This window comes from Dermacentor silvarum, chromosome 5, assembly GCF_013339745.2.
Source record: "Dermacentor silvarum isolate Dsil-2018 chromosome 5, BIME_Dsil_1.4, whole genome shotgun sequence".
NCBI classification, from domain to species: Eukaryota; Metazoa; Arthropoda; class Arachnida; order Ixodida; family Ixodidae; genus Dermacentor; species Dermacentor silvarum.
In genome coordinates, this window is record NC_051158.1 from 151,951,797 (window position 1) to 151,977,046 (window position 25,250).

The 25,250-nt window shown below is 42.1% G+C and overlaps 1 protein-coding gene across 1 annotated transcript; it reads left to right on the plus strand.

Moving 5' to 3' along the window:
- The first annotated feature begins 15,810 nt into the window (after nucleotides 1–15,810).
- LOC119454493 (uncharacterized) lies at nucleotides 15,811–24,967 on the plus strand. Its single transcript, XM_037716407.2, has 3 exons — nucleotides 15,811–15,940; nucleotides 21,618–21,691; nucleotides 22,241–24,967. The coding sequence occupies exons 1-3, from the start codon at nucleotides 15,811–15,813 to the stop codon at nucleotides 22,508–22,510; spliced, it is 474 nt and encodes a 157-aa protein (XP_037572335.2). The 3' UTR covers nucleotides 22,511–24,967.
- Nucleotides 24,968–25,250: the final 283 nt, after the last annotated feature.

Genomic DNA, 25,250 nt, shown 5'->3' on the forward strand with positions numbered 1-25,250 from the left:
CACTCCATGCCTGAAAATGTAGTGGACTGGAGTAGGATTCGAACTTACGACCCATTAGCTTGCTTTCAGTATTGTATAAAATATTCACCAAGATAATTTCTAATTGAATCAGGGTAACACTTGACTTCAGCCAACCAAGAGAGCAGGCTGGCTTCAGGAAGGGATATTCTACGATGGATCATATCCATGTCATCAATCAGGTAATCGAGAAATCTGCGGAGTACAATCAACCTCTCTATATGGCTTTCATAGATTATGAAAAGGCATTTGATTCAGTAGAGGTACCAGCAGTCATAGAGGCATTGCGTAATCAAGGAGTACAGGAGGCATACGTGAATATATTGGCAAATATCTACAAGGATTCCACAGCTCCCTTGGTTCTCCACAAGAAAAGTAGAAAGGTACCTATCCAGAAAGGGGTCAGGCAAGGAGACAAAATCTCTCCAATGCTATTTATTCATTGCATGCTTAGAAGAAGTATTCAAGCTCTTAGACTGGGAAGGCTTGGGAGTGAGGATCAATGGCGAATATCTCAGCAACCTTCGGCTTGGAGATGACATTGTCCTATTCAGCAACAATGGAGACGAATTACAGCAAATGATTGAGGACCTTAATCGAGAAAGTGTAAGAATTGGGTTGAAGATGAATATGCAGAAGACAAAGAAAATTTTCAACAGCCTGGCAAGGGAACAAGAATTCAGGATCGCCAGTGAGCCTCTAGAGTCTGTAAAGGAGTACGTTTATTTAGGTCAATTACTCACAGGGGACCCTGATCATGAGAAAGAAATTTACAGAAGAATAAAATTGGGTTGGAGTGCATTCGGCAGACATTACCAAATCCTGACAGGAAGCTTACCACTGTCGTTGAAAAGAAAAGTGTACAATCATTGCATTCTACCTGTGCTAACATATGGGGCAGAAACTTGGAGGTTAACGAAGAAGCTCGAGAACAAGTTAAGGACCGCTCAACGAGCGATGGAACGAAAAATCTTAGGAGTAACGTTAAGAGACAGGAAGAGAGCGGTGTGGATCAGAGAACAAACGGGAATAACCGATATTCTAGTTGACATTAAGTGGAAGAAATGGAGCTGGGCAGGCCATGTAATGCGTAGGATGGATAACCGGTGGACCATTAGGGTTACAGAATGGATACCAAGAGAGGGGAAGCGCAGTCGAGGTCGGCAGAAAACCAGGTGGGGTGATGAAGTTAGGAAATTTGCAGGTGCAAGTTAGAATACGCTAGCGCAAGACAGGGCTAATTGGAGATCGCAGGGAGAGGCCTTCGTCCTGCAGTGGACATAAATATAGGCTGCTGCTAATGATGATGATACTGGGTGTTTCTACGAGGACTTTAAGTAATATGTCAAAATTGGTATTTTGAAAGAAAAGCTGGTTCCTTCGGAGACATGCTGGCAGCGGCGCCGACCACACACAGAGGATACGTGGTAATTAGTTGCTAATTAACAAATTACCAATAATGAGCTCGTACACATTTAATTTCAGCGGTCATCGCTTCAAACACGAAATTGAAGCGAGCTTTCGACGTGGAACACAGAATCTTTTTTTTTTTAATTCTCATAATAACATGTCAAAGCAGAACTTCTATAGATTCGCGAGTATATTTTCGCAGGACTAGGCAAAAAGGTAATTCTGAAATCATTTTTTTTTCTATGACGCACATTTTTACATAAGCAAGCAAAATTTGAGAGGGCATCACGGAACCGAAAAAAATATTTTTTTGCAAAAATATTTTGCCAAAATAATCCCTGTGGCATATGAAAAGGCACGAATTTGATAAGGAAAGTCCGCGGTGGTCTAGCACCGCATCTGGGACACTTGGCGTCAAATACGACCCTTCAATCGATCATGATCGCTCACAGTTAGACATGGGGCGAAATGGGGCCCAAACTTATCACAAGAAAATACGGCCACCATATATCAAGCTCTTATTTCAGGGGACGCTCAGTAAAATCCGTGTTTCGCAATAATTAAGCTAAACAACAACCGATCAAGTGAGTTTACTGGTTATTCAAATCATATAAGATAAAGAACGCGGGGACACCCGCTGCATGCAACTTACCGTTGTAGGAGCGTAACGCAGTACGCAGAGCCGTGGTTGCATAACCTCCGGCTCACAAAAAGAGAAATGTACTTATAAACGTTCTCGCACTCTGAAAGGGCGTCCTGCGCGAAGTTGAACAGAATCTGAGCGCAGTACGCTGAAGGTGGTTCGCTCGTCGATGTTGCGCGGTTTCGCGCGCGAAAAAAGTAACGCCAATAGCACCTACTACTAAGTGGTTCGCTGGGAAAGGGAAAGGTTGGCGCTATCTTCTGCAGCCCTTGAGGGAGCACGGCTCAGCGCCAACCAATATAGCACTTCTTCCTCCACACAATCACTTTCTCTCTTTCCATATAGTGCAAGTGGGCGCTCACAGCGGCCGCTAAATTGCTTGTCGATATTTCGCGCGTTGCAGATAGCGCCGATTCCTCTCCACAATCACTTTCTTTCTATCTCGATAGAAAGAAACTCTCTACCTCGATGGAGAAGTACGTACTCAACACTTCCGAGATCTGTGGTAGGAAGGAAGAAGGGAAAGATGCAAGAGTTGCCACCGCTGTTTTCGGAGGCTATGCTACTTCTGCTACGTTAACAAATACCGTATTTCAAAGAATATAAAATTGGAAGCTGTTTTACGGAATTTCCTGCCCTAATAACGCGCCTCGCGTTATAATTTGGTTTCGGGACACGAATATAACGCGTTCATTTTATTTCATTTTCTCCGATGCTTCAAATTGTAGCGAGCTCAACCACATCGATTGAAACGCGTGTTTTCCAACACCTCTTCTTCTTGTTCTGCCTCACGGTTGGTGTGAATAATATGCGGCAACTGCGCGTTTTGTTTACACTATATATGCATAGTCAGACTCCGGTTACGGTACCGTACCCCGGTTCACGGTGTTAGCCCTTCCCCGGTCCACGCCGGCGCTCCGCCATGCAGATCCGCAACATCATACCGTACATGTATTCCAAATGTTTTGAAGAGACGCACTGATTGCCACTTGCAGGGTGTAGAAGGTACAGATCCCTGACGCCTCCGAGTAAAATGAGAGCTGAAGCTTCGTGTCGGTGCCGAGCAGGCCGGACTTGGCAATCCGTGTTTCTTTTGCTGCATTTTGACTCGTGTAAACACCTTCTTGAATAAATAGTCAATTAGTTCTGCTCTGAAACGGAAAAAGACGTACGTATCTTGTCGTTGCTTCGCCACAGAAAGTGTCTTTTATTCTATAGTTGCGCCATTCAACAGTCGGCATTACAGCCGTTGTGTGCAAGGATCGAGATTTATGTGAACAGCAATATATTTTGTTGTATACAGGGTGTCCCAGCTATCACACAGCGCTATTTAAAAAAAGAGGAACGTCGTTACGCGAAGCAAACCTAGTGCGTATTGTTTCCCGTACAGTGGAGTAGCCGCCAGTAATTTTTTTCGTTACTGAGATTTATTTAGCTATAATCGTAATTAATTATCTAACTCGAGAAGTACTATCAAAGTGTCAATGAGAAAATTGTAGCAACATGAAAAACTCCCGATACAGCTTTCTGTTGTTCGATCAATACGTGCTACATAATGTGTTTTTCCGGGGGTGAAAGGAGCCCGCGAATACGTACACGCAGAATTGCCGCAGAACTGGTCGCTCGAGGCACGAATACACGCTCTGAACCACCCCCCGACGAGGCGCGCAAGGAAACAGCAGCAGCAGCACAGAAGTCGAAACCTTGCATATATATATATATATATATATATATATATATATATATATATATCCCTCCGGCTTGCAAACACGTACATGCATGAAAAATTAACGTTTATTTGTGTCTTTGTTTTATTTATTATAATCGTGCTTGTGCAGCTATAACCTCAATGTATAAGAATAAATATTAAATAAATAATGGTTCGATCATTTTCCTTCATTGCGTACCTTTCGAAAAGCGCGTAAAATATTGTGTTCGTGACTTATTTCTTTCATCTATTTCCGCGACGCACTATTTGCATTTCCCGAAATCATTTTCATGACTAGGCGAACTTGGGACATATGTTGGCCTAATGAACGTACCACTGCATTTGGTCGGAGTTAAGCATCGCGCGTAGTTCAACGCTTATGAAACGCAGCACTGCAGCAAACGCAGAAAGCTTGAGCAGTGGGCGTCGTTTCCATGGTATCCGTGTCGTTATTACATATTAAAGGACTATAGGGGGACGCATGTCGTTCTGGTTTGATCTTATTGCTGCCCTGATCGACATGGAATTAACTTCCTGGTCTGCTGAATGGTGCGCGTATCATGCACTTACACTCGAAATGGACCTAGCTCCTCTTGAGTAAACTAGGTAAAATCTTTGATTGTTTCACTTTATTTTAAATTGATGCCATGAAAGGGAGCACCAAATTAATGGTGAAAACAGAGTGTGGATCGAGCGATAGATCGAAGGGAAATTAAGTTTTCAATATTAGACACATGTAAAGACGTTCGCGTGAGCGGCACAGGTTCATGATGACTTAAAGAAAATTTTATTGTCAATACGATATTGCACAGAACTGTATATACAAGGTTAAAAACGCTCAAACAAACAATGCGGTACTAAATACAAGGCAAGTTTGACGTATAGAACGAAGGCACACACTGGGAAACATGGAACAAAGCACAGGCGCAGTGCAAACAATACCCGTTTGTCAGGTGGGAATTCATGTTCAGTACTTTGTAGCACAGGTTAAAGAATTAACACTACAAGTTATCTGCAGATGCACACACACATGGAAGGAGACAAGAATGCAATAAACATGAAAACTGCAAATTATACAGATGTACAGCAAGACATGAAATGAGACAGAAAGTGCAGAAATACGTACTTATCTCTCGATAACATTTTTTATGAATGCTTAGTCAAGAGCAGTACATCAGTGCCGTTAACAGCATGTTCCATGCACAATGTAACAGAAATTACTGCAACATCGGTGGAAACGCAATGTGGTGTCAACGGTTCCTGTTCGTAAAAAATTATATATATATATATATATATATATATATATATATATATATATATCACGCCCCAGGCAAGCGGGGTGCAAGTCGCAATGAGTGCAACCACACGCGCTTGGCGCTCGAACGTGGAACCTCAGGTACGTCTGCTCTAGAGTTACCGTCTGCTCGAGGCATTTCAGAAGCGACGCGCCGACGAGCGCGCCACCCAGCGTTGTCATGAAATTGGCGCTCAGTGGCCGTCCGTCGCGACTCGCGCTCCTACGAGTACGCGCACTTCTCGCGCTCCGCGATTCCCGCCATTTTATGAACTTTGACGTTCTGCAGTTGTACCCACGGTGGTTGTACCTTTCGAGATGGCAGGTGTAGTGTGTTTAGCCATCTTAGAAACAGGCGAGCGTAAAAAGCTCGTGCTGCCGACAGGAGCCTATGCAGAACTTCTGGCGGCTTTGGCGCCATTTGTGCCCGTCAACGAGAACACACTGGTGAGTACCTTGAATATCTTGACTGCTTTGCATTTGGGTGTGATGGTTAATATAGTGTCACTTCCGTAAGTAGTCATGGTTGGAAAATTACAAGCAACGTGACGAAACGCGGACAGCTACAGAGGGACTCAGAAAAAGACAAGACAAGCGCTTTTTGTATCTCTTTTTCTATGCATGTGCGCGCATTTTTTCTCGCTGCTTGTAACTTCCCAAGCATGAATGCATGCCAACTCGGAACTTTCGGTACTTTTAGTACAACTATTATGGACTGAAAAAACGAAGGCGCCCGTACTTTCGATACGGTACTTTCGATGTGTGTTTCTTCGTCTTAGTTTCTTTTTCGCACCACAATATACTTATGACCATCGCTGCACTAACCCACTAGTTGAAACGAAGAGCATGTACATCCTTCGCGTTATGAGGTTTGTCTACACGTAGTATATTTACATGCGTAAGCGTAATTAATTTTCCGAACGTGAAAAAAATTTAGTACTACCCAGAATTGACACGTGCTTCAGCGCAATGCAAGGGGGTTCACTTAATTTGAGCCAAAAATTAAAATATGCACATGCTACGTATCTGGACAGAACCAAGTTAAAGTTGTTTGCTGTCTCTTGGAGATTGATTATTTTATGCATTCGGACTAATTAGATAATTGGTCTTAATCAACTTCCTAATTATAGTCATATGAAAGGTGTAAGTGAGAAAATTGTAGAGCAACATGAATAACTCCCGATACAGCTTTCTGTTGCTCAATACGTGGTAGTACATAAAAGTGCTTTTCCGAGTGTGAAAGATGCCCGCGAATACACGCAAAGTGCCTCGAGCGGCCAGTCGCGCGGCAATTTTGCGTGCATTCGCTGGCTTCTTTCACGCTCGGAAAAATACCTTTATGTAGCCCGTATTGAGCAACAGAAAGCTGTATCGGGAGTTTTTCATGTTGCTCTACATTTTTTTCGTTTAGACCTTTCATCTAATTATAATAATTGATAAGCATATGAAGGCATTACCTAATTACGCAGATGCAAAAGATCTCAGTATCTCCCAGCGACGTGGCATTTGCATATTCTTATTTGGCTCCAGCTACGTGAAACACCTTATATGTGTGTGTGTGTGTGTGTGTGTGTGTGTGTGTGTGTGAACGAGAAGAAAGGAAACTGAGGGGCCCGACCTTTATTAGTCATATCATAAGCCAACAAAGACAGCATGGGGGAAATTACTTGCCCTTATTGAGTCAAAGAAATGATAAATTAATGAAAATAAAAATGGATGAAGAAACAGCTACATATAGTTGTTTTTATATATATCTTTGTTGGCTTCTTATTATATATATATATATATATATATATATATATATATATATAATTGCTACTTCAGTGCTCTGGATTTTCTGCTTTATCAAGGTGCTCTCCTGAGGCCTCTGGTGCATGACACATGACCACACTAAAACTAATATTAATAGCATGCAACATGATGTGACACTCTTTGCATGCCCTTATTCATCCCCGATCAATAAATCACGTGCCACTCAGTCGCATGTTGTAAGTAGCTACACTGTTTTGTAGGTCTTGGATAATTTTTGAGTTTAGCTATTACATGGATAAAAATATCAATAGGAAACTGCACCATCAGCTCAGGAAAAAGTGATAGGAGGTTGTAACGTAACAATGTGAGTCTATACCGTATGTAATATGTTTCTTCTTGCTCATCTTGCTCCTTTGGGCTGTGAGCAGGCTGCACCAATAGGCACTGGAAGAGCTGTAATAGTATTTGCGCACCCAAGAAACACTGATATTTATAATTAAAATCCCTTGTTCAGCTCCAGGTCCACGACGACGATCTGGATGACTTTATTGACCTGGAGGCAGATGTCATAATTTCCTCCAAGGCGAAGATAAAGGTGGCAAGAAAAACAGTGCCTCATACAGATGTGAGTGTATTCTACTGAAATAGAAGGCAAGCAGCCACCAGGGAAGTGTCTTTAAAGCATGCGACCGTTTAATTGTTCGAGTCTCCTCAGTGTGCCAAAAATTGCAAAATTTGACAAACAGTTAAAAGCGCACAGCCTTCATTTCATACGGTGCATGGCATTGTTTGTGGAAGAGTTCAGACAGCAACCTTTAACTACGTGTCAAAAAGCTATTGATCCAATTCACCCATATCCTACGACCCGGTAAGGAAAAAAGTTAAAAGGCCCTTCATCAGGTCAGGGCAATGCAAATGCACAATCCTGGTGTGTAGATCACACACTTAATGTGTTTGTGAAGTATCAAACCACTACATGCTGCAAAAAACAGTTAAAACTTGAATTTAAAGCTTGTGCGCCCTTCCTTTCAAGCACTTTTTGCCAGAGAATGAAAATCACAGGCTTAAACATCTCTACATCAGAGGCATTGCATGTAATGTTGCCGACTATGACATGTGACTTCGGTAAATCATTTAATGCAGAACGTGGAAAAAATGTAATTGTAACTGCGGTGCACTGCAATAATGGACGAGAAAAAATAATAAAGGATGCGATACTTGTAATGGAAACGTGACATCTCCTCGACTTAGTTGTCAGAGGAGACAGAGAAGGAATGTACATTTTGTAGAGGCATTCAGATTCAAGGGAGTCAGGATGTGGAGCTGTTAATTCCCTTCAATCTGCACCTGATGCAGGTGCAGATTCAGATTTAGGTGTCAGGTTCAAGTAATCCATAGTTTGTTCCTCTTTGCTATACTACATAGAATTTGGCTGACTCTGCAGACTTGCTAGCTTGTCATGCTACTTGGTATCAGTAGTGTTTGCTATTGTGCTGGTATTAGCTGGTGCATCTTGCATTTAAAAGGGATAATATTCTTTTAGGCCAAGTCAGGTTTTCAAGCAATTTCAAATACCTTGCTGCTACAGCTCACATGTCTAACTATAATTTCGAAGGGTGGCTCGGCGTCGCATTCACGAACGCCTATTCCTTCCGCATTGGAATGGCTGACAGCCCTGCTTGCGACAACTGTGGCCGCGAGGAGACAATCAAGCACCTACTCTGTGACTGTCCCCGCTACAATGTGGCAAGAAAAGTGCTCGCGACTGCGCTTGAAAAACTGGACAATCGCCCCCTCACAGAAGAAAAAGTTTTAGGACACTGGTGTAGACGGACTTCGGCACTCAAGGCCTTAAGGGCTCTGCTGAAGTTTTTAAAGGCTTGTGAATTGTGCGACCGGCTTTGAACGTTGTAGCGCGTAGGGTCGCGTTATTGCGCAAATTTTCTTACTTCAATGTTTTTTTTTCCCTTCTATCATCTTTTATTCCCTTTGCCCCTTTCCCCAGTACAGGGTAGCAAGCCGGTATTCACACTGGCTAACCTCCTTGTCTTTCTTTCTCTTTCTCTCTCTCTCTCTCTCGAAGGGCTGTAATTATTATTACCAGCACCACAAATGGCTTTGTTGCAATATGCTTGAAGTTATTTAAAGTACAGCTTAGGGGGTGAAGTGGACATTGATTCTTTCATTGGAGGACCTCTGTTAGTGTACAAATCAGAAACAGTTTCTACAGGAAAGCATGATTGCTATGCAGTGCACGAGCCCCGACACCAGCTGCTCAAATGCATCTGACAATGCTGGTCCCACTGATGAGCTTGTTGGTCTCAGGTAAGAGCTGGTACTTCATAGAAAAAGCACTGAAAGACCCTTTGTAATTCACTGCAGCTAAAAGCAGTTACTATTTTGTGAACTTAACAATAACAATGCTTTTCAGTGATGGCTCCTCTATCATGGAGGTGCATGTGCCACTTCACAAGCAGTTTGACTATTTGGACTTCAAATTGCCATCATTCGGCCCATACGAAGAGGTCTTACAGCGGAAAGAGCCCGTGGGGGGTCCGGTGAGGCGGGCAATCATTAACCGCCTTTTTCAAGCGTGTTTCGAGATAGCATGGTAAGCAGTGCTTTTGCATTAACCTAATGTCTGGTCCCATGTTATGTCAACTGACATAGAATTTGGCCTCCAGCCCCACCTGTTAAGGACCGCAGTGATTGCAATCACACTGGTCCCTAATGTTGATTACTGGTGGACTTTTTTATTGTAGAATTATTAGTTCGAAGCACCTGGTGCCAAATAATATTTTTATAGGTCTTACTGGTATCCGTCTGGGGCGACTGAATTTGGCAATAAACCAGTTGTACCACTAAATAAAAAAATAATTTCACTAGATTAATGCTGATAGAAAGCACAGCTATTTCTGGTGGTAAACCTTTTGTAGTAAGCCTCTCACAGTGCTGCTGAGGCTGCTGTCGCGGTACTGCTGCCTTCTTTTTTTCATCAAACAAGAGAAAACAGGCTCCCATCATAACAGTCGTTAGAGCATTTATCTTCCTTGTCAAGGCAGGCAGTGTGAATCATAGCACTAACGCCTCATGTCTATTTTTCTTTCTTCCAGTGTCAACTTTTTCTTTTTTTTTCTTTTGCGTAAGTGGTATATTACAGCAAAAAATTTAACTTCTCATGCAGTGTTTTAGTGGTGAATCGAGATATGAAAACTAATGTTTATAAACTGGGGCAGCTGTTGACCTTAGTATAGCATGATATTGCAGACACGTATACTCCCTATAAGGCGAAGTTATGACAGCTATAGCTTTCACATTTAGCCTCGGGTAGTTTTCACACATTTCTCCACTATCTTCTAGTGGTTTTGGTTGTACTAACACTTCCCATAGCTTCCTTCAAGTTCTTCTTGCTTTTTTTAGTTTTAAGATATGCGGTAAACAAAGAATATATAAATGCTTTTTCTATAGTCAGAAAAACTACTAAACTTCTTTGTATATGCTGTGCAATAGTGAAAATACTCAACTAGTTCTTACTAGGTGCAGTGGTTTATTAGCGGATTCCCAGCTGCAACAACTAGTGAACCAGGTGGAACTGCTTATTTAGTGCAGGGAATTGCCTAAAGAACCAGTTGAACTGGTAAGCAATTTAAATCTGAGTGCCCAACTCATATTGCAATACCAACCGTCTCAAGGCTCGTTGCAAAGTGCAGTTATCGCATAGCCGAACAAGCTCTAGGCAACTACAGTGAAAATATTCTTTGACATTGCAATGAACACAAGGCAGTCCACAGCACAAATGAATAAGAGGCTTTTGAACACAGTGCTATGCTGACAATTTTGTTGTGTACTAGACTATCAGGAAATCCATTGCAAATTTATGTAACCCGAAGGGTGAACTGAAGCGCACATTTTGGGACAGAATGCAACAGGCCAACTATTCAGGAGGGTACAACTGTTTTCATTACTGGGTGTTCCAGTGAACACTTTAAAAATTTTTTAAAGGTTGCCTGGGGCACATAGCACAATTCTAGTTCATGAGCTGGTCTACTCAGAGGCGGACATTGCTTGCACAAAAAATTGAAAGGCATAATCGACTAATTAACTACTTTCTTAACAAAACATTGTTTTATGTATTCAAGCACAAAAGTACCTGGAATGCCAATGCATTTCTCCGCAAATTTCGGGAATCAATATCTTGAAACTGGTGTCATCCTGAGAATTCGTTCCAAGTGAATCCGCCTTTCGAATGCCACGGCTAGAATTTGTAAATTGCAATATGGGCCATACAGTAACTAGTTAAACTTAATAAGGGCACTTTTGTTACTTAGTCGATTAGGCATTTCTATTTTTTTTGCATGCCCGCCTCTTCGAGTAGACCAGCTCATAAACTAGAATTGTGCGATCTGCCACAGGCAACCTTTAAAGATGTTTCTAAGTGTACGCTGAAACACGCTGTATACTGCCTGCAGTAACATTCCAATACCAAGAAAAAAGTGCTGAGCCCAGATAAACAGAAGCACTTATTCTCAAGCTAGCTGGTTCATTACTAAAGAGCAAAACAACTACACAAAAAATCCACACAATAAGGAACATATAAAGTGTCACTGATATGATTACTGATGCCTTTCACCGCATTAAAAAAACGTGAAAGACATCCGGCGTAGTCATTACAAATATGCCAGCCTAGCTTCTTTGGCTCTTGCTAATGAAGAAATTTAGTCGCTAGATGTATATTTGGGTGGCTATTGTGTGCATTGCCTTGTCCAAGTGCTGCTATGTGGGCGTAGTTTTTATAGGTATGTGTTATGCTACTGCAGGCAGCTGCATAATAATGTGGCTATACTGTTGTGAATAAAATAAGTTGGAGGGTGGCATCTTTTGGTTCCACGTACATTTGTCCCCGTATTCTTACACCACAATGCAATGTCACACACAAGTTCTGCTTCTGCAAGGTGACTTGCAGGCAGAATAGTCTACCTTAAAACGTTATAATGTAAATGCCAAAGAGTAGTAATTGAACAAGCCAGATAGCCCCTTTAGTCACGAATTATGATCAGCTGTCGATAAATGTATGAAATTTACATGATTTCATGCCAAGGTGCTGCAGACACCATTAAGAACAAGTCAAGGTGGTAGAATGACTGCATTTTATTATGAGTTGCCATAATTACAGTGATTAAGTATTTATTTATTGTGCACTCATTAATGTGTTTCTTAATAAATATAATTGAATGACTAGCATGAATTACTTGCGCAATTATTGGTTGCACGCATTACTAGAAAGAAAAAAAAAGTTCGCAATTGCATGCTACAGAAACGTCCCCTATTGCACTTCCCATCAAACATTGTAGTGCCTTTTCCAAAGCGATTTTTGGTAGCGATAGATTTTCTTCAGAAGTATAACAGAGGTACTTGAGGTAAGAAGAACGTTCAATTTATCTTAAGCTTAATTTTTGTGATCTATTCCTTGCCACAACTGCACAAATATGGCAAAAATAAGTCGTGTCTACAAATGTGTAGACCGTGACTGAAGGGGATATGTTGCATGCCCTTAACAGAGGTGTAGTGCACCTGCATCCTGCGTTTCATAAACAGCTTACTGCATTGCCTGTCTATGTGTGTATGTTTAAATGCTTGCATTCATGGATGTAGGAAACTGAAGTTGCGTGGTGTATTTCGTGAGTTCCTTTAAAATACAACCTTTTGTCCTACATGAATCTTTTTTTTTTGGCTTGGAAATAGAGTGGTTTGCAGGTTGGCCTAAGTTGAGTGAGGGGCTGATAATCAGTTATCATTTCTTTCAACCATTTATAATGTACATAAGAAATAATCATTGCGTTAATTGGTTTTCTGAAGAATCTTTACAGCTTTTAGTGCTTTCCTGAGATGTTTTCTGGCTGTACTGATAATACATATTGATACATCTCTTGTGTATAGGTATCCTTCTAAGGAGCTTTATTGCACTGCTGTGGAGCAACTAATTCAAAAATATCCACACTTGCGTGACAATGTGAAGAAAGGCAGTGGCATGGTGAGTGTAAAACTTTTCCCATCTTTCCCTTCCCATTTTAGTACATAGGTGCCTCATTGAGGCGTTATGCAGTGGTTCTCACAGCTGGATTGATGTGGTGTGGCAGAGCTCATTGCAGGGTTTTATAAGGGCAACAAGAAGGAAGATGTGCAGTTTTTAAAAATGCAATGATGAGATAACGATAGGCATTAATGATTCGGTGTTTATGAAACTAGGAAGCCTAATTCAGGAACCTTGAATATTGTGTAACTTCACTCAGGCACCTGAAATAGCTGAGTCTTTTTATGTAATATGCAACAAGCTGAGATTATATCCAGGAAATGAATAGAATATATCGAAATCCGGGAAACTCATGTTACAAAGTTCAAATCTCCGGTGGTGTTCTGATACCATACAGCAGTAAAAGCTTCATGGAGTTCTCAGTGTTATGTATCCTGTGTGCACTTACACAAGTAAGAGAAGGAAGATCCAACAGATTGAAATGGTAGAAACATAACTAGTACTTAAAATTTTTTATGCACAGTAACATTATTATTATTTGTTTTGAAAACATACCGGGTGTTTCAGCAAACACTTTCAAAAAATTTTAAAGGTTGCCTGTGGCATATAGCACAATTCTAGTTCATGAGCTGGTCTATTTAAAGATGCGGATATTACTTGCACAAAAAATTGTAATGCTTAATCGACTAATTAAAAAATTAACTAAATAAGTTTTCAACTAATTACCTTATGGCCCATATTGCAGTTTACAAACTCTAGCCGTGGAGCTTGCAAGATGAAATCACTTACAACGAATTCTCTGCATGACACCCCTTTCAAGATGCTAATTCCCGAACTTTGCAGAGAAATGCATTGGCATTCGAGTTACTTTCATGCTATAATGCATACAACGACGTTTTGTGAGGAGAGTAATTGGAACGCCAATACATTTCTCCGCAACGTTCGGGGAATAATATCTTGAAACTGGTATCATCCTGAGAATTCGTTCCAAGTGGATCCGCCTTACGAACTGCGGCTAAATTTGTTAATGGCAATACGGGCCACAAGGTAATTAGTTCAAAAACGTAATTAGTTAATTTAAGTTAATTAGTCGATTATGCATTTCAGGTTTTTGTGCAAGTAATGTATGCCTCTTTGAATAGACCAGCTCATGATCTAGAATTGTGCTATCTGCCACAGGCAACCTTTAAAAAATTTTGAAAGTGTTTGCAGAAACACCCTGTATATACACTAGACAGGAAAGGGATGCGTAAATCAGACTGGCAACTGTCACCGGAAGGGGCACAACACCTGCCTACTCTTCGGAAAGCAGGAGACAGCAACATAGAATTGGAAGATAGGAAGAAGGGGATGGACGAGAAAAGAAAGAGAAAGATGACGCATCTCAAAGAATTAGGTAGAACACACACAATACAGGTCACACATAGTAGGGCCGGTCACTGCAGGTCACGCCACTAAATAATATCGAAATGAAAAAATAGTGTCTGGGTTCATGTCACCTGAAAACAGAAATAGGCTACAAACGTGAACCTAAGATAGATTCCTTTAGAAAAACGAGAGTGTGATGCACCTGATCGCGTCGAAACGCACAACCACTGGGGAACAAATACTTGTTGAGTGTCATACACTGCAGGTCAAGAAGGTGACAGTCTCTCACAAGCGACGTGCGCTGCGCAATGGAAGCAGGACACTCCAATATCAACGTACACGATGGACTGGCCACATGTCCTTGTCAGTATAATTGTTTGCACCCGTTCACACAGCCAACCCTTGGCTTGAGTAGTTGTGCTCTAATGCGACGAGGCAAGCCTTGATCACGGGGTGGAAACATTACATTTGTGAAACATTGGTCTGGATGCTCCTTGAGTAGGTTTTGACAAATCAGCAGATGAGCGTCATCAATCTAGCACAACATTTCAGGACAGGCACTGCGGTTATGGGCGCAAGTAAAGCCAGCCGAACAGCCTCGTTATTTCTGGCGATCTCTGTGTGAAGGTATCCATTGGGCAACGAGAGATGTCATATGAGACAATTTTGTTGGCAGAGTCAGTAATGCTGTGCACAACTGGACAGTCAATCTGCCTGCGTTGTAATCTGCTAAGGGCAGCGCGAGAGTCCGTAAAGATGGCAATCTTTACACTTACACAAGTAAAAGAACCAAGATCCAACAGAATGAAATGGTATAAATAGAACGAGTACCTTTAAAAAAATTGTGATGCGCGGTAACAGGTAACGGGCTTTTGTTTTAGGTATTCATACATATTTCTTTAGCCAACTGGAATTCATGTGTGCTGTTTTATGCACTAAAGTAACGAAAGTTATGTCTTTTATGCATCTTTGTTCAAATAATCTATAGGAATCATGGAAAGTAGCCTTGAAGAATAAGTTCAAAAACAACAGGAAGAAGGCAGTGAACGTGTCTACAGAAATGCAGGCCGTTCGGGCCCAAAGCTACCGCAAGAGTCCCAGGGAGCCAGTGGTAGAGGTGGCGAACAAGAAGCTGTGCCGCCTCTCTGTTAGTATTTGTTTATTATTTTTGTTTTGTTTTGCATGCAACTCTGAAAAATGCCGGTAAAGTGTTGTCAGTGGTGCACATGTTTTGGCTGTTTGTTGTTTCACTGATATTTTTCTTTTAAGTATCAATGTTTCGTCACTGAGGTGCTGGTTTTACATATTGCAGGACAACAATGACCTAATCGTTTACGGGGAGACCCTGGAGTCGCGACAGAAACATAATGAGTGGCTGCAGGACAATTTTTTAACAGCTGACGCAGAAGATTTGCGGCCACGTCTGCTCGCGACGGCCAAGGAACGACACGAGTGTCTTCGGCAAATCACGTTGTCGGAGGCACTTCTGCACTATCCCTTCCTCGCAACAGAACACTCGGTATGCTTATATTCAACATTTTCATGCCAGTCATGCTAATCATGATGGTCTCTGTTTTCAGCTGCTGATGGAGTTCAATATATTGTTCAAACGAACAATAGTGGACAACATTCAGCACGGCTGCAGCCGTCTGTGCAGCATCATTCTGGAGCACGGGGAGCAGGACGAGGTTGTAAGATTCTCTGCCATGGCTTCTGGTAATTTTATGTGTTGCTATTTTTTATAGATTTTCAGTGTTGACAAAACTACTGCTACTCCTTTCAGGGATCAACCATTTTTCTATGTACATGAGTTGCAATATACTAAATCTTTTGCATAATTATTTTTATTAACTTAAGCTAAAAATACCCAGAGCAAGTAACTTCTTTACTATTTCACATGCAGGCTACAACAGGTTTTTTTCAAGCTGTAGAGGATTAACCACTATGAGAGAGCATGCCGAGTTTGTAGGAGCCTGCTTAATGCAACTTCATGTGATGATTCTGATTGGTAACTGTCTTCTAAAGATGTAGTTCTGGCACCACACTGCATTTTCTAATTCAAAATTAGAAATCTGCACAAGGTTACTAATATCCGGATTGGATTCCTGAACACTAAGAATGAGTTGTTTTCTTTGTAGTAGGGTTTTCACTTGGGCTTGTTGGTTTTCCATTAAGACCGTGTATCATTGTGCGCAAAACGACATGGACACAAGAGGGAACACGTATAACACACACGAAGCACAAACTATCAACAGATTTATTGCGAGAAGACATGACCTTTTTATACCTTGCCACAGGCAGCACAGCGCATGACACCAAGGGCGGAACCACACCGACACAAAAAATCAACACGCGCGTGACGTGCTATTCAAATACGCTATTTCCTTAGCTGATAGGGTGATAGAGGCCATGCTAATACATTTATCTTTTAAAGTTGTGATGCAGTGGGCCTCAATAATGAGTCGTGTCATCTCATTGTTCGACTTTTCAATGATCATGCACTCTTTGAAGATTGGTCTACAGCCGCATTCATCACAATGAAGTGCCAGCCACCCTCCCGTCTTGTTATTTACGTTGTTAGCATGCTCGCGGAGCCGGTCGTTGATGCAACGGCCCGTTTGTCCGACATAAAAACGCTTACATGATAAAGGTATCTTATATACTACGCCGACACTGCATTTCACCCATTCGTTTTGGTGATTCTTGCCACATGCTTTCTTTTCTTTCTTGTTCGGGTTAGTAATTTTGCAAATTTTTCCAAGCTTATTCGGCGCGGAAAACACGACTCGAACGTTAGCTTTTTGGCCGATCTTCTTGATGTTGTGCGACACTTTATGGATGTATGGGATTACAGTGAACTTTCTTTTTTCTTTCTCCATCTCTTGGGAGGTGGGGACCACAGTGGAGCCAGATGCCCTGATATTCTTAAGTTGCTTCTCCGCTACGGACACTAACAGGTGCCTCGGGTAACCTGCTTCTAAAAGGCGTGAAGTTTGCTGGCCCAAACTTCGGCTCGTCATGTGTGGGCAAGACTTTTCCAGGGCGTTTTTTAGGCAGAGATTGGCGATTGCCCTTTTTATTAGTTTTGAATGGGCTGATTTGAACGGGAGGAGGGGTTTGTTTGCTCGTGGTTCATAGCTCCAGCACACGTGGTTTTCTTTAAAAGCGAACCTGACATCAAGAAAACGAATGTTGTCTTCAGTTGGAAGTTCATGGGTGATTTGCAATGGATACAGGCATCTCTCTGCGATACCAAGAACTTTTGCGGATTCTCGGCTAAAATCTGTCGGGTCACACTCTAAAAGAAATAAAAAATCGTCTACGAATCGGAACCCTTTAACCACCTTAGTGGGTCGAAGTTCAGTGACTAACGACTTGTCAAGCTGTGATAAAAATAAATTGCTTAGGACTGGTGCTATGCAAGAACCTATGCAGATGCCTTTTGTCTGTAGGTAGTATCTGTCCTCCCATTTGATGAAGGTGGATTTGAGATAAAACTGGAGAAGTTCCAGAAATTGTTCATTTGAAATACCGGACTCATTCTGAAAAGCAACCCCTCCAAATGCGTCAATAGCGTGGTCCACGCATCTTAACAAACCTTTATGTGGTAAACTGTAGTATAGGTCGGTGATGTCAACAGAAAAACCTTTAAGATTTTTCGCTGGGTGTGAGTTAATGAACCGTAACACCTCGTTGGAGTTCTTAATGAGCAACGGGTCGTCAACTGGTAAAAGTTCCAGTTTTTTCTGCAAGAACCTGGCCATTGCCTTCTGCCATGTGTCGTGCTCAGACACAATGACCCTAAGAGGGGCGTCTACTTTGTGGGTTTTAACTGTGAAGAAAACTTCAAGATGGATCTTGCAACTCTTATCTATGCTTTTCTTTAGCTGTGCAAGGTTAAGCCGCGAACATATTTTCTTAGCTTCGCTTTTTTGTTTCTGCATGGAAATTCCTTCGTGACTCTTAAAAGACTTTTCGATGGCTTGTCTGGCCTTTTCACTGAAGGTGCCGGAGGTTAAAACTGCGAATCCCCCTTCTTTATCGGCCTGCAGCACACATAATTCATTATCTACTAAGTACCGCACCACGCGTTTTACAGGAAGCGAAGGGGCTGTCTGCTTACATTGGTTTAGAATGTCCACACCTTGGGAAATGCAGTTCCGGGCTTCGTCATCGGGAGCAAAATGGGAAACCTGCCGGACGTAGGAAAGCAGATCCGGTGGTGTTGTTTTGTCTTGTACGGCGAATTTTGGTCCGAGGCCTAGCACTCGACGCACGTCATTCGGCAGATACACTTTTTCAGGAAGATGGACAGGGCAACTTGGTGTAGGTCGTTCCTTTCGAACATGGTTCCGGAGCTGTCTCAGTTGCAGCTGCCACAAAAATTCCGTGGTACGGTCTGCGATGAGCTGAAATTCCCTCAGGATGCTGTTTGCCCTGGGTATAGGCGCTGTCTGGTGTATTTGTACAGACAGGTATTGTCTGTAGAGCCGGGCTTGCCGCAGCGTCTCGGACCTAAGGATCTTGCACACTCTGCCACCGTGTCCTGCCGACGGGGAGAATCTTCCGAAAAGAGCTACGACATCTTCTGGTAGTATGCGGTTCCTTATGACGCTGCGGCAAGCCCGGCTCTACAGACAATACCTGTCTGTACAAATACACCAGACAGCGCCTATACCCAGGGCAAACAGCATCCTGAGGGAATTTCAGCTCATCGCAGACCGTACCACGGAATTTTTGTGGCAGCTGCAACTGAGACAGCTCCGGAACCATGTTCGAAAGGAACGACCTACACCAAGTTGCCCTGTCCATCTTCCTGAAAAAGTGCATCTGCCGAATGACGTGCGTCGAGTGCTAGGCCTCGGACCAAAATTCGCCGTACAAGACAAAACAACACCACAGGATCTGCTTTCCTACGTCCGGCAGGTTTCCCATTTTGCTCCCGATGACGAAGCCCGGAACTGCATTTCCCAAGGTGTGGACATTCTAAACCGATGTAAGCAGACAGCCCCTTCGCTTCCTGTAAAACGCGTGGTGCGGTACTTAGTAGATAATGAATTATGTGTGCTGCAGGCCGATAAAGAAGGGGGATTCGCAGTTTTAACCTCCGGCACCTTCAGTGAAAAGGCCAGACAAGCCATCGAAAAGTCTTTTAAGAGTCACGAAGGAATTTCCATGCAGAAACAAAAAAGCGAAGCTAAGAAAATATGTTCGCGGCTTAACCTTGCACAGCTAAAGAAAAGCATAGATAGGAGTTGCAAGATCCATCTTGAAGTTTTCTTCACAGTTAAAACCCACAAAGTAGACGCCCCTCTTAGGGTCATTGTGTCTGAGCACGACACATGGCAGAAGGCAATGGCCAGGTTCTTGCAGAAAAAACTGGAACTTTTACCAGTTGACGACCCGTTGCTCATTAAGAACTCCAACGAGGTGTTACGGTTCATTAACTCACACCCAGCGAAAAATCTTAAAGGTTTTTCTGTTGACATCACCGACCTATACTACAGTTTACCACATAAAGGTTTGTTAAGATGCGTGGACCACGCTATTGACGCATTTGGAGGGGTTGCTTTTCAGAATGAGTCCGGTATTTCAAATGAACAATTTCTGGAACTTCTCCAGTTTTATCTCAAATCCACCTTCATCAAATGGGAGGACAGATACTACCTACAGACAAAAGGCATCTGCATAGGTTCTTGCATAGCACCAGTCCTAAGCAATTTATTTTTATCACAGCTTGACAAGTCGTTAGTCACTGAACTTCGACCCACTAAGGTGGTTAAAGGGTTCCGATTCGTAGACGATTTTTTATTTCTTTTAGAGTGTGACCCGACAGATTTTAGCCGAGAATCCGCAAAAGTTCTTGGTATCGCAGAGAAATGCCTGTATCCATTGCAAATCACCCATGAACTTCCAACTGAAGACAACATTCGTTTTCTTGATGTCAGGTTCGCTTTTAAAGAAAACCACGTGTGCTGGAGCTATGAACCACGAGCAAACAAACCCCTCCTCCCGTTCAAATCAGCCCATTCAAAACTAATAAAAAGGGCAATCGCCAATCTCTGCCTAAAAAACGCCCTGGAAAAGTCTTGCCCACACATGACGAGCCGAAGTTTGGGCCAGCAAACTTCACGCCTTTTAGAAGCAGGTTACCCGAGGCACCTGTTAGTGTCCGTAGCGGAGAAGCAACTTAAGAATATCAGGGCATCTGGCTCCACTGTGGTCCCCACCTCCCAAGAGATGGAGAAAGAAAAAAGAAAGTTCACTGTAATCCCATACATCCATAAAGTGTCGCACAACATCAAGAAGATCGGCCAAAAAGCTAACGTTCGAGTCGTGTTTTCCGCGCCGAATAAGCTTGGAAAAATTTGCAAAATTACTAACCCGAACAAGAAAGAAAAGAAAGCATGTGGCAAGAATCACCAAAACGAATGGGTGAAATGCAGTGTCGGCGTAGTATATAAGATACCTTTATCATGTAAGCGTTTTTATGTCGGACAAACGGGCCGTTGCATCAACGACCGGCTCCGCGAGCATGCTAACAACGTAAATAACAAGACGGGAGGGTGGCTGGCACTTCATTGTGATGAATGCGGCTGTAGACCAATCTTCAAAGAGTGCATGATCATTGAAAAGTCGAACAATGAGATGACACGACTCATTATTGAGGCCCACTGCATCACAACTTTAAAAGATAAATGTATTAGCATGGCCTCTATCACCCTATCAGCTAAGGAAATAGCGTATTTGAATAGCACGTCACGCGCGTGTTGATTTTTTGTGTCGGTGTGGTTCCGCCCTTGGTGTCATGCGCTGTGCTGCCTGTGGCAAGGTATAAAAAGGTCATGTCTTCTCGCAATAAATCTGTTGATAGTTTGTGCTTCGTGTGTGTTATACGTGTTCCCTCTTGTGTCCATGTCGTTTTGCGCGCAATGATACACGGTTCTTTGTAGTGTGCTGTCTAAAGTGTACTTGAGATGGCCAGGAATATTGACTACCGGATGAATATGAAACAGCTTTGCAATAATGTAACAGCATTGCAAACAACTGTTACGTTAAAAGTTTATTGCACAAACTACAACATGGATAACATCCTGGCATAAGCAGACCGAGATAAAATGGAGACGTAGACGAGGTGCTTGCATCTACATTTTGTGCTTGTGTGCTTGCGCAAAAATATTATTGAAGTTTGCATACCAACACGCCCAGCACACACCAGCGCTACAGAAACGGCAAGATGTGTGCCCAGTCCCTTATAGCCCTATGCATGAAGTAACATTACCTTGATCCATGCATAGCTCTAATTTCTTTCTTTACATAAAATGTATGTATAGTTCATAAGTCAGTCTTGGTAGTAAAATAGTACTGAAGTGCATTCCCTCACTGTTTGCAGAGGATGGTGTGCTTGGCGTCCTCAACTTCATTGCAGGCCGCTGCAATGAATCACTTGATGCTATCTTGACAGAGGTAAGTGCTTCAAGACAGAGGAGATATTAACATATACAATAGCTGGGGGACTGAAGCACAGTTGTGTTAATCTATTTTTGGGACTGCATGTGGGGCCTGTTTCTGCCTATCACAACTTTCTGGGGGCACTGCGGGTCTGCTCTTCCCTCGCTATATGGGAGCTGCTGACCCTTTTGCTCAAGAGAACCTAAATGCACGGATTTCATCTGACATCTGTTGCTTAAAACTACTCCTAATGCTTAGCGAAAATTTAATGAACATGTTTTGTGCAGTCCCAGTGTATTACTTAGCTTTTGTTTAGGTCTTCATTATTGCATTTCTGAATAGTGTGCTTTGCGCACATAGGCTGTGACTTCCATTAAGATAAAGTTATTTCCATATCTTAATATACCCCCTTTTAGGAAAGTCGAAATATAACACACACTTTATGAATGAATAGAAAACCAAGGCTTTGCTTTTTCGTGACCATCAAAATTAGGGGCTTGTTGTGGAGTCACCTTAGGTTTGTGTAATACATATTGTTTTTATTTTTGTTGTTTTGTTCCACAGACAGCTGCGGTCCCACTAACTCCATGCCTCCAGAGGGCATCTGATGGCTCCCTCGCGCTACACATCGATGCGCAGCGATTGTTTGTGACATCGTCACTGCTGGCAGGCCTGGCCTGCCTTTTCGCTTCGTTCTGGGTCTTCCATGTGGTCTACCCAAAAAAGGCCCACAGGATTTTGACATTTATTGAGCACTGTTTTCTGGATTTGAGCTACACAAAGCCACGGGTGAAAGCATTGGAGTTAGTCAATTTTTACAAGAACTTTTGCTAGGCAAAAAGATTTTCAGGTACATTTCTTCGGAAAAGTTTCTGTAAAAATTATTTTGCCTAACAAAAGCAGCCGTGGCTTCTGTGGCCGGCAGGTTGCCCAAGCCATGGTAGCACAGTGCTTGCTTTAGAGGGACACGAAAGAGAAAATTTATTCGAGCTTTTTTAAATAATTCTTCTACAACATCGAAAAAACAACTCTTACTGTGAGAATCGGCTTGATAAGCCAGACAAGCAAAAACGAAAACTGGTGTCGCCACCACCACCTTATAATTCCTGCACCAGCTCGCTGTGATATGGAATTTGAGGGTGTCTGTTCGAGTCTAGTTAATGTTCTATTGGCCAGTATTGATCAATTCTGTTTTAAGAGTCAAAGAATAAATTTAGTTGAAGTGTATGACTCCACACTGACGTGCTGGTGCTGCGTAAAATTTGAAAAATGAAAGTTAAATCTTCATTCATGTTCATTCATGTTCATGAATATAAAGTTCTGAAAGGTTGTTTTATCAGTCTAAAATGATTTACTGTTTCTCTTTAGTGTCACTGTAATGGACCTTTAGCAACAAAACGTGTTTTAGTATGCCACTAGTATTCTCAGTGGGGGCAAAAGCACCAGCGGCATGCTCAATAGTTCTGTACCAACTGATAATTTGAAGGATTTACTTTGCCACTAGGGTTAGGCCAACGTGGCTCTGTGTTAATCACCGCAACTGTAATATACAAAACTTAATGGCCCAGAATGGGTAATTCAGGGGGGAGTTGAATTATCCATTTTTCTTTCTTTTTTTTTCTTTATCATGGACTTCTCACATTACACTTTGTCATAACGCATTCACTTTAGAGTAACTGTGGAGAGTAAGGTTGTTTGGTATTCAAACATGCCTGCTGTGTGTAAACAGTGCTAGATGAACAATACAAAGAAAGAGACACCATAGATGCTGACTGGCAACATGAAGGGGATTGAGGGCAGCTACAAATATACATCCTTGTAGTCGCACTTAGATAGCACTATGTTCAATCTGTGAGACAAGCATATGACATCCATCACAACCGCATGCCTAGAAACAGACAAGGGCAACACGCACAATTACCTTTTAGACTATCTAAGAAGCACTACAATATTTCGGCAACGAAATTGAAATCTGGCTTATACCCATGAATACTGCAGTACAGTTGTGCAACGTGTTCCTCTTCTGTGGAAAAAGGGCTGCATTCGTTTTCTTTGTGCACCAGGGGGAGTAGTATCAGTTAATGGCTGTTTTCACATATATATTTTCAGTCGTGTGTATTAGCAATCACCACTTTCCTCATCTGAGTGAGCGCCTTCTTTAGAAAGTTTGAAAGTTGATAGAACATGTTGCTCTTGGTTGTTGCAGTTTTCTTCCTAACTATCCATTCATTGCACTGTGCCCCCATGTCTTGGGCAACTAGCTGTTTGAAGGTCAGTATGCTATCAATGGGTCTAATGATCATCTCTAGTGCTAACTGCCTCATTTGCTTGTTGCAATACTTAAGAGTTAGATTTTGTATATTGTGTCATTTGTTTGTTTTCACTGTACTTTAGTTTCACTGCATTTTGAATGCGTTGTGATAGTTTTTCTTTTGAATTGAAAGATTTGGTGGGCAGTTGCCGGCATTGGGATGTGATAGTATAAATGCTTGCTGTATTTATCACGAGTGTTTCATTTCGCTGGGACAGTAATGGTCATTAGCAGCAGATGCCATTTGTCCTTACGTGCAATATTTTTATGTTGCATAGTATTGTTCATAATGATCCATTGAATGCACTGCACACCCATGTTCTGGACAACTGCCTGTTTGAAGGAATGATCTGTGTATTCAGTGGGTGTAATGTGAACATCTCTACTACTGACTGTGTATTTAAGAGTTGGATTTCGTATTGCGTGTCACTTGTTTGTTTTCACTATGCTTTAGTTTCACTACATCTTGAATGTGTTGTGATAGTTTTTATTTTGCCGTGAGAGATGTAGGCAGTTGCCGGCACTAATGTGATACTACGAATGCTATTGTTTCATTTCGTCTGGGACAGTAATGGCCGTTAGCAGCAGACGCCATTTGGCCTTAAGTGCAATATTTTAATGTTGCATAGTTTTGTTCATAATGATCCATTGAATGCAATTCACGCCCATGTTCTGGACAACTGCCTGTTTGAAGGAATGATCTGTGTATTCAGTGGGTGTAATGTGAACATCTCTACTACTGACTGTGTATTTAAGAGTTGGATTTTGTATTGCGTGTCACTTGTTTGTTTTCACTATGCTTTAGTTTCACTACATCTTGAATGTGTTGTGATAGTTTTTATTTTGCCGTGAGAGATATAGGCAGTTGCCGGCACTAATGTGATAGTACGAATGCTTGCTGTATTTATCACACGACTGTTTCATTTCGTCTGGGGCAGTAATGGCTGTTAGCAGCAGACACCATTTGACCTTAAGTGCAATATTTTTATGTTGCATAGTATTGTTCATAATGATCCATTGAATGCACTGCACACCTGTGTTCTGGACAACTGCCTGTTTGAAGGAAGGATCTGTGTATTCAGTGGGTGTAATGTGAACATCTCTACTACTGACTGTGTATTTAAGAGTTGGATTTCGTATTGCGCGTCACTTGTTTGTTTTCACTATGCTTTAGTTTCACTACATCTTGAATGTGTTGTGATAGCTTTTATTTTGCCGTGAGAGATGTAGGCAGTTGCCGGCACTAATGTGATACTACGAATG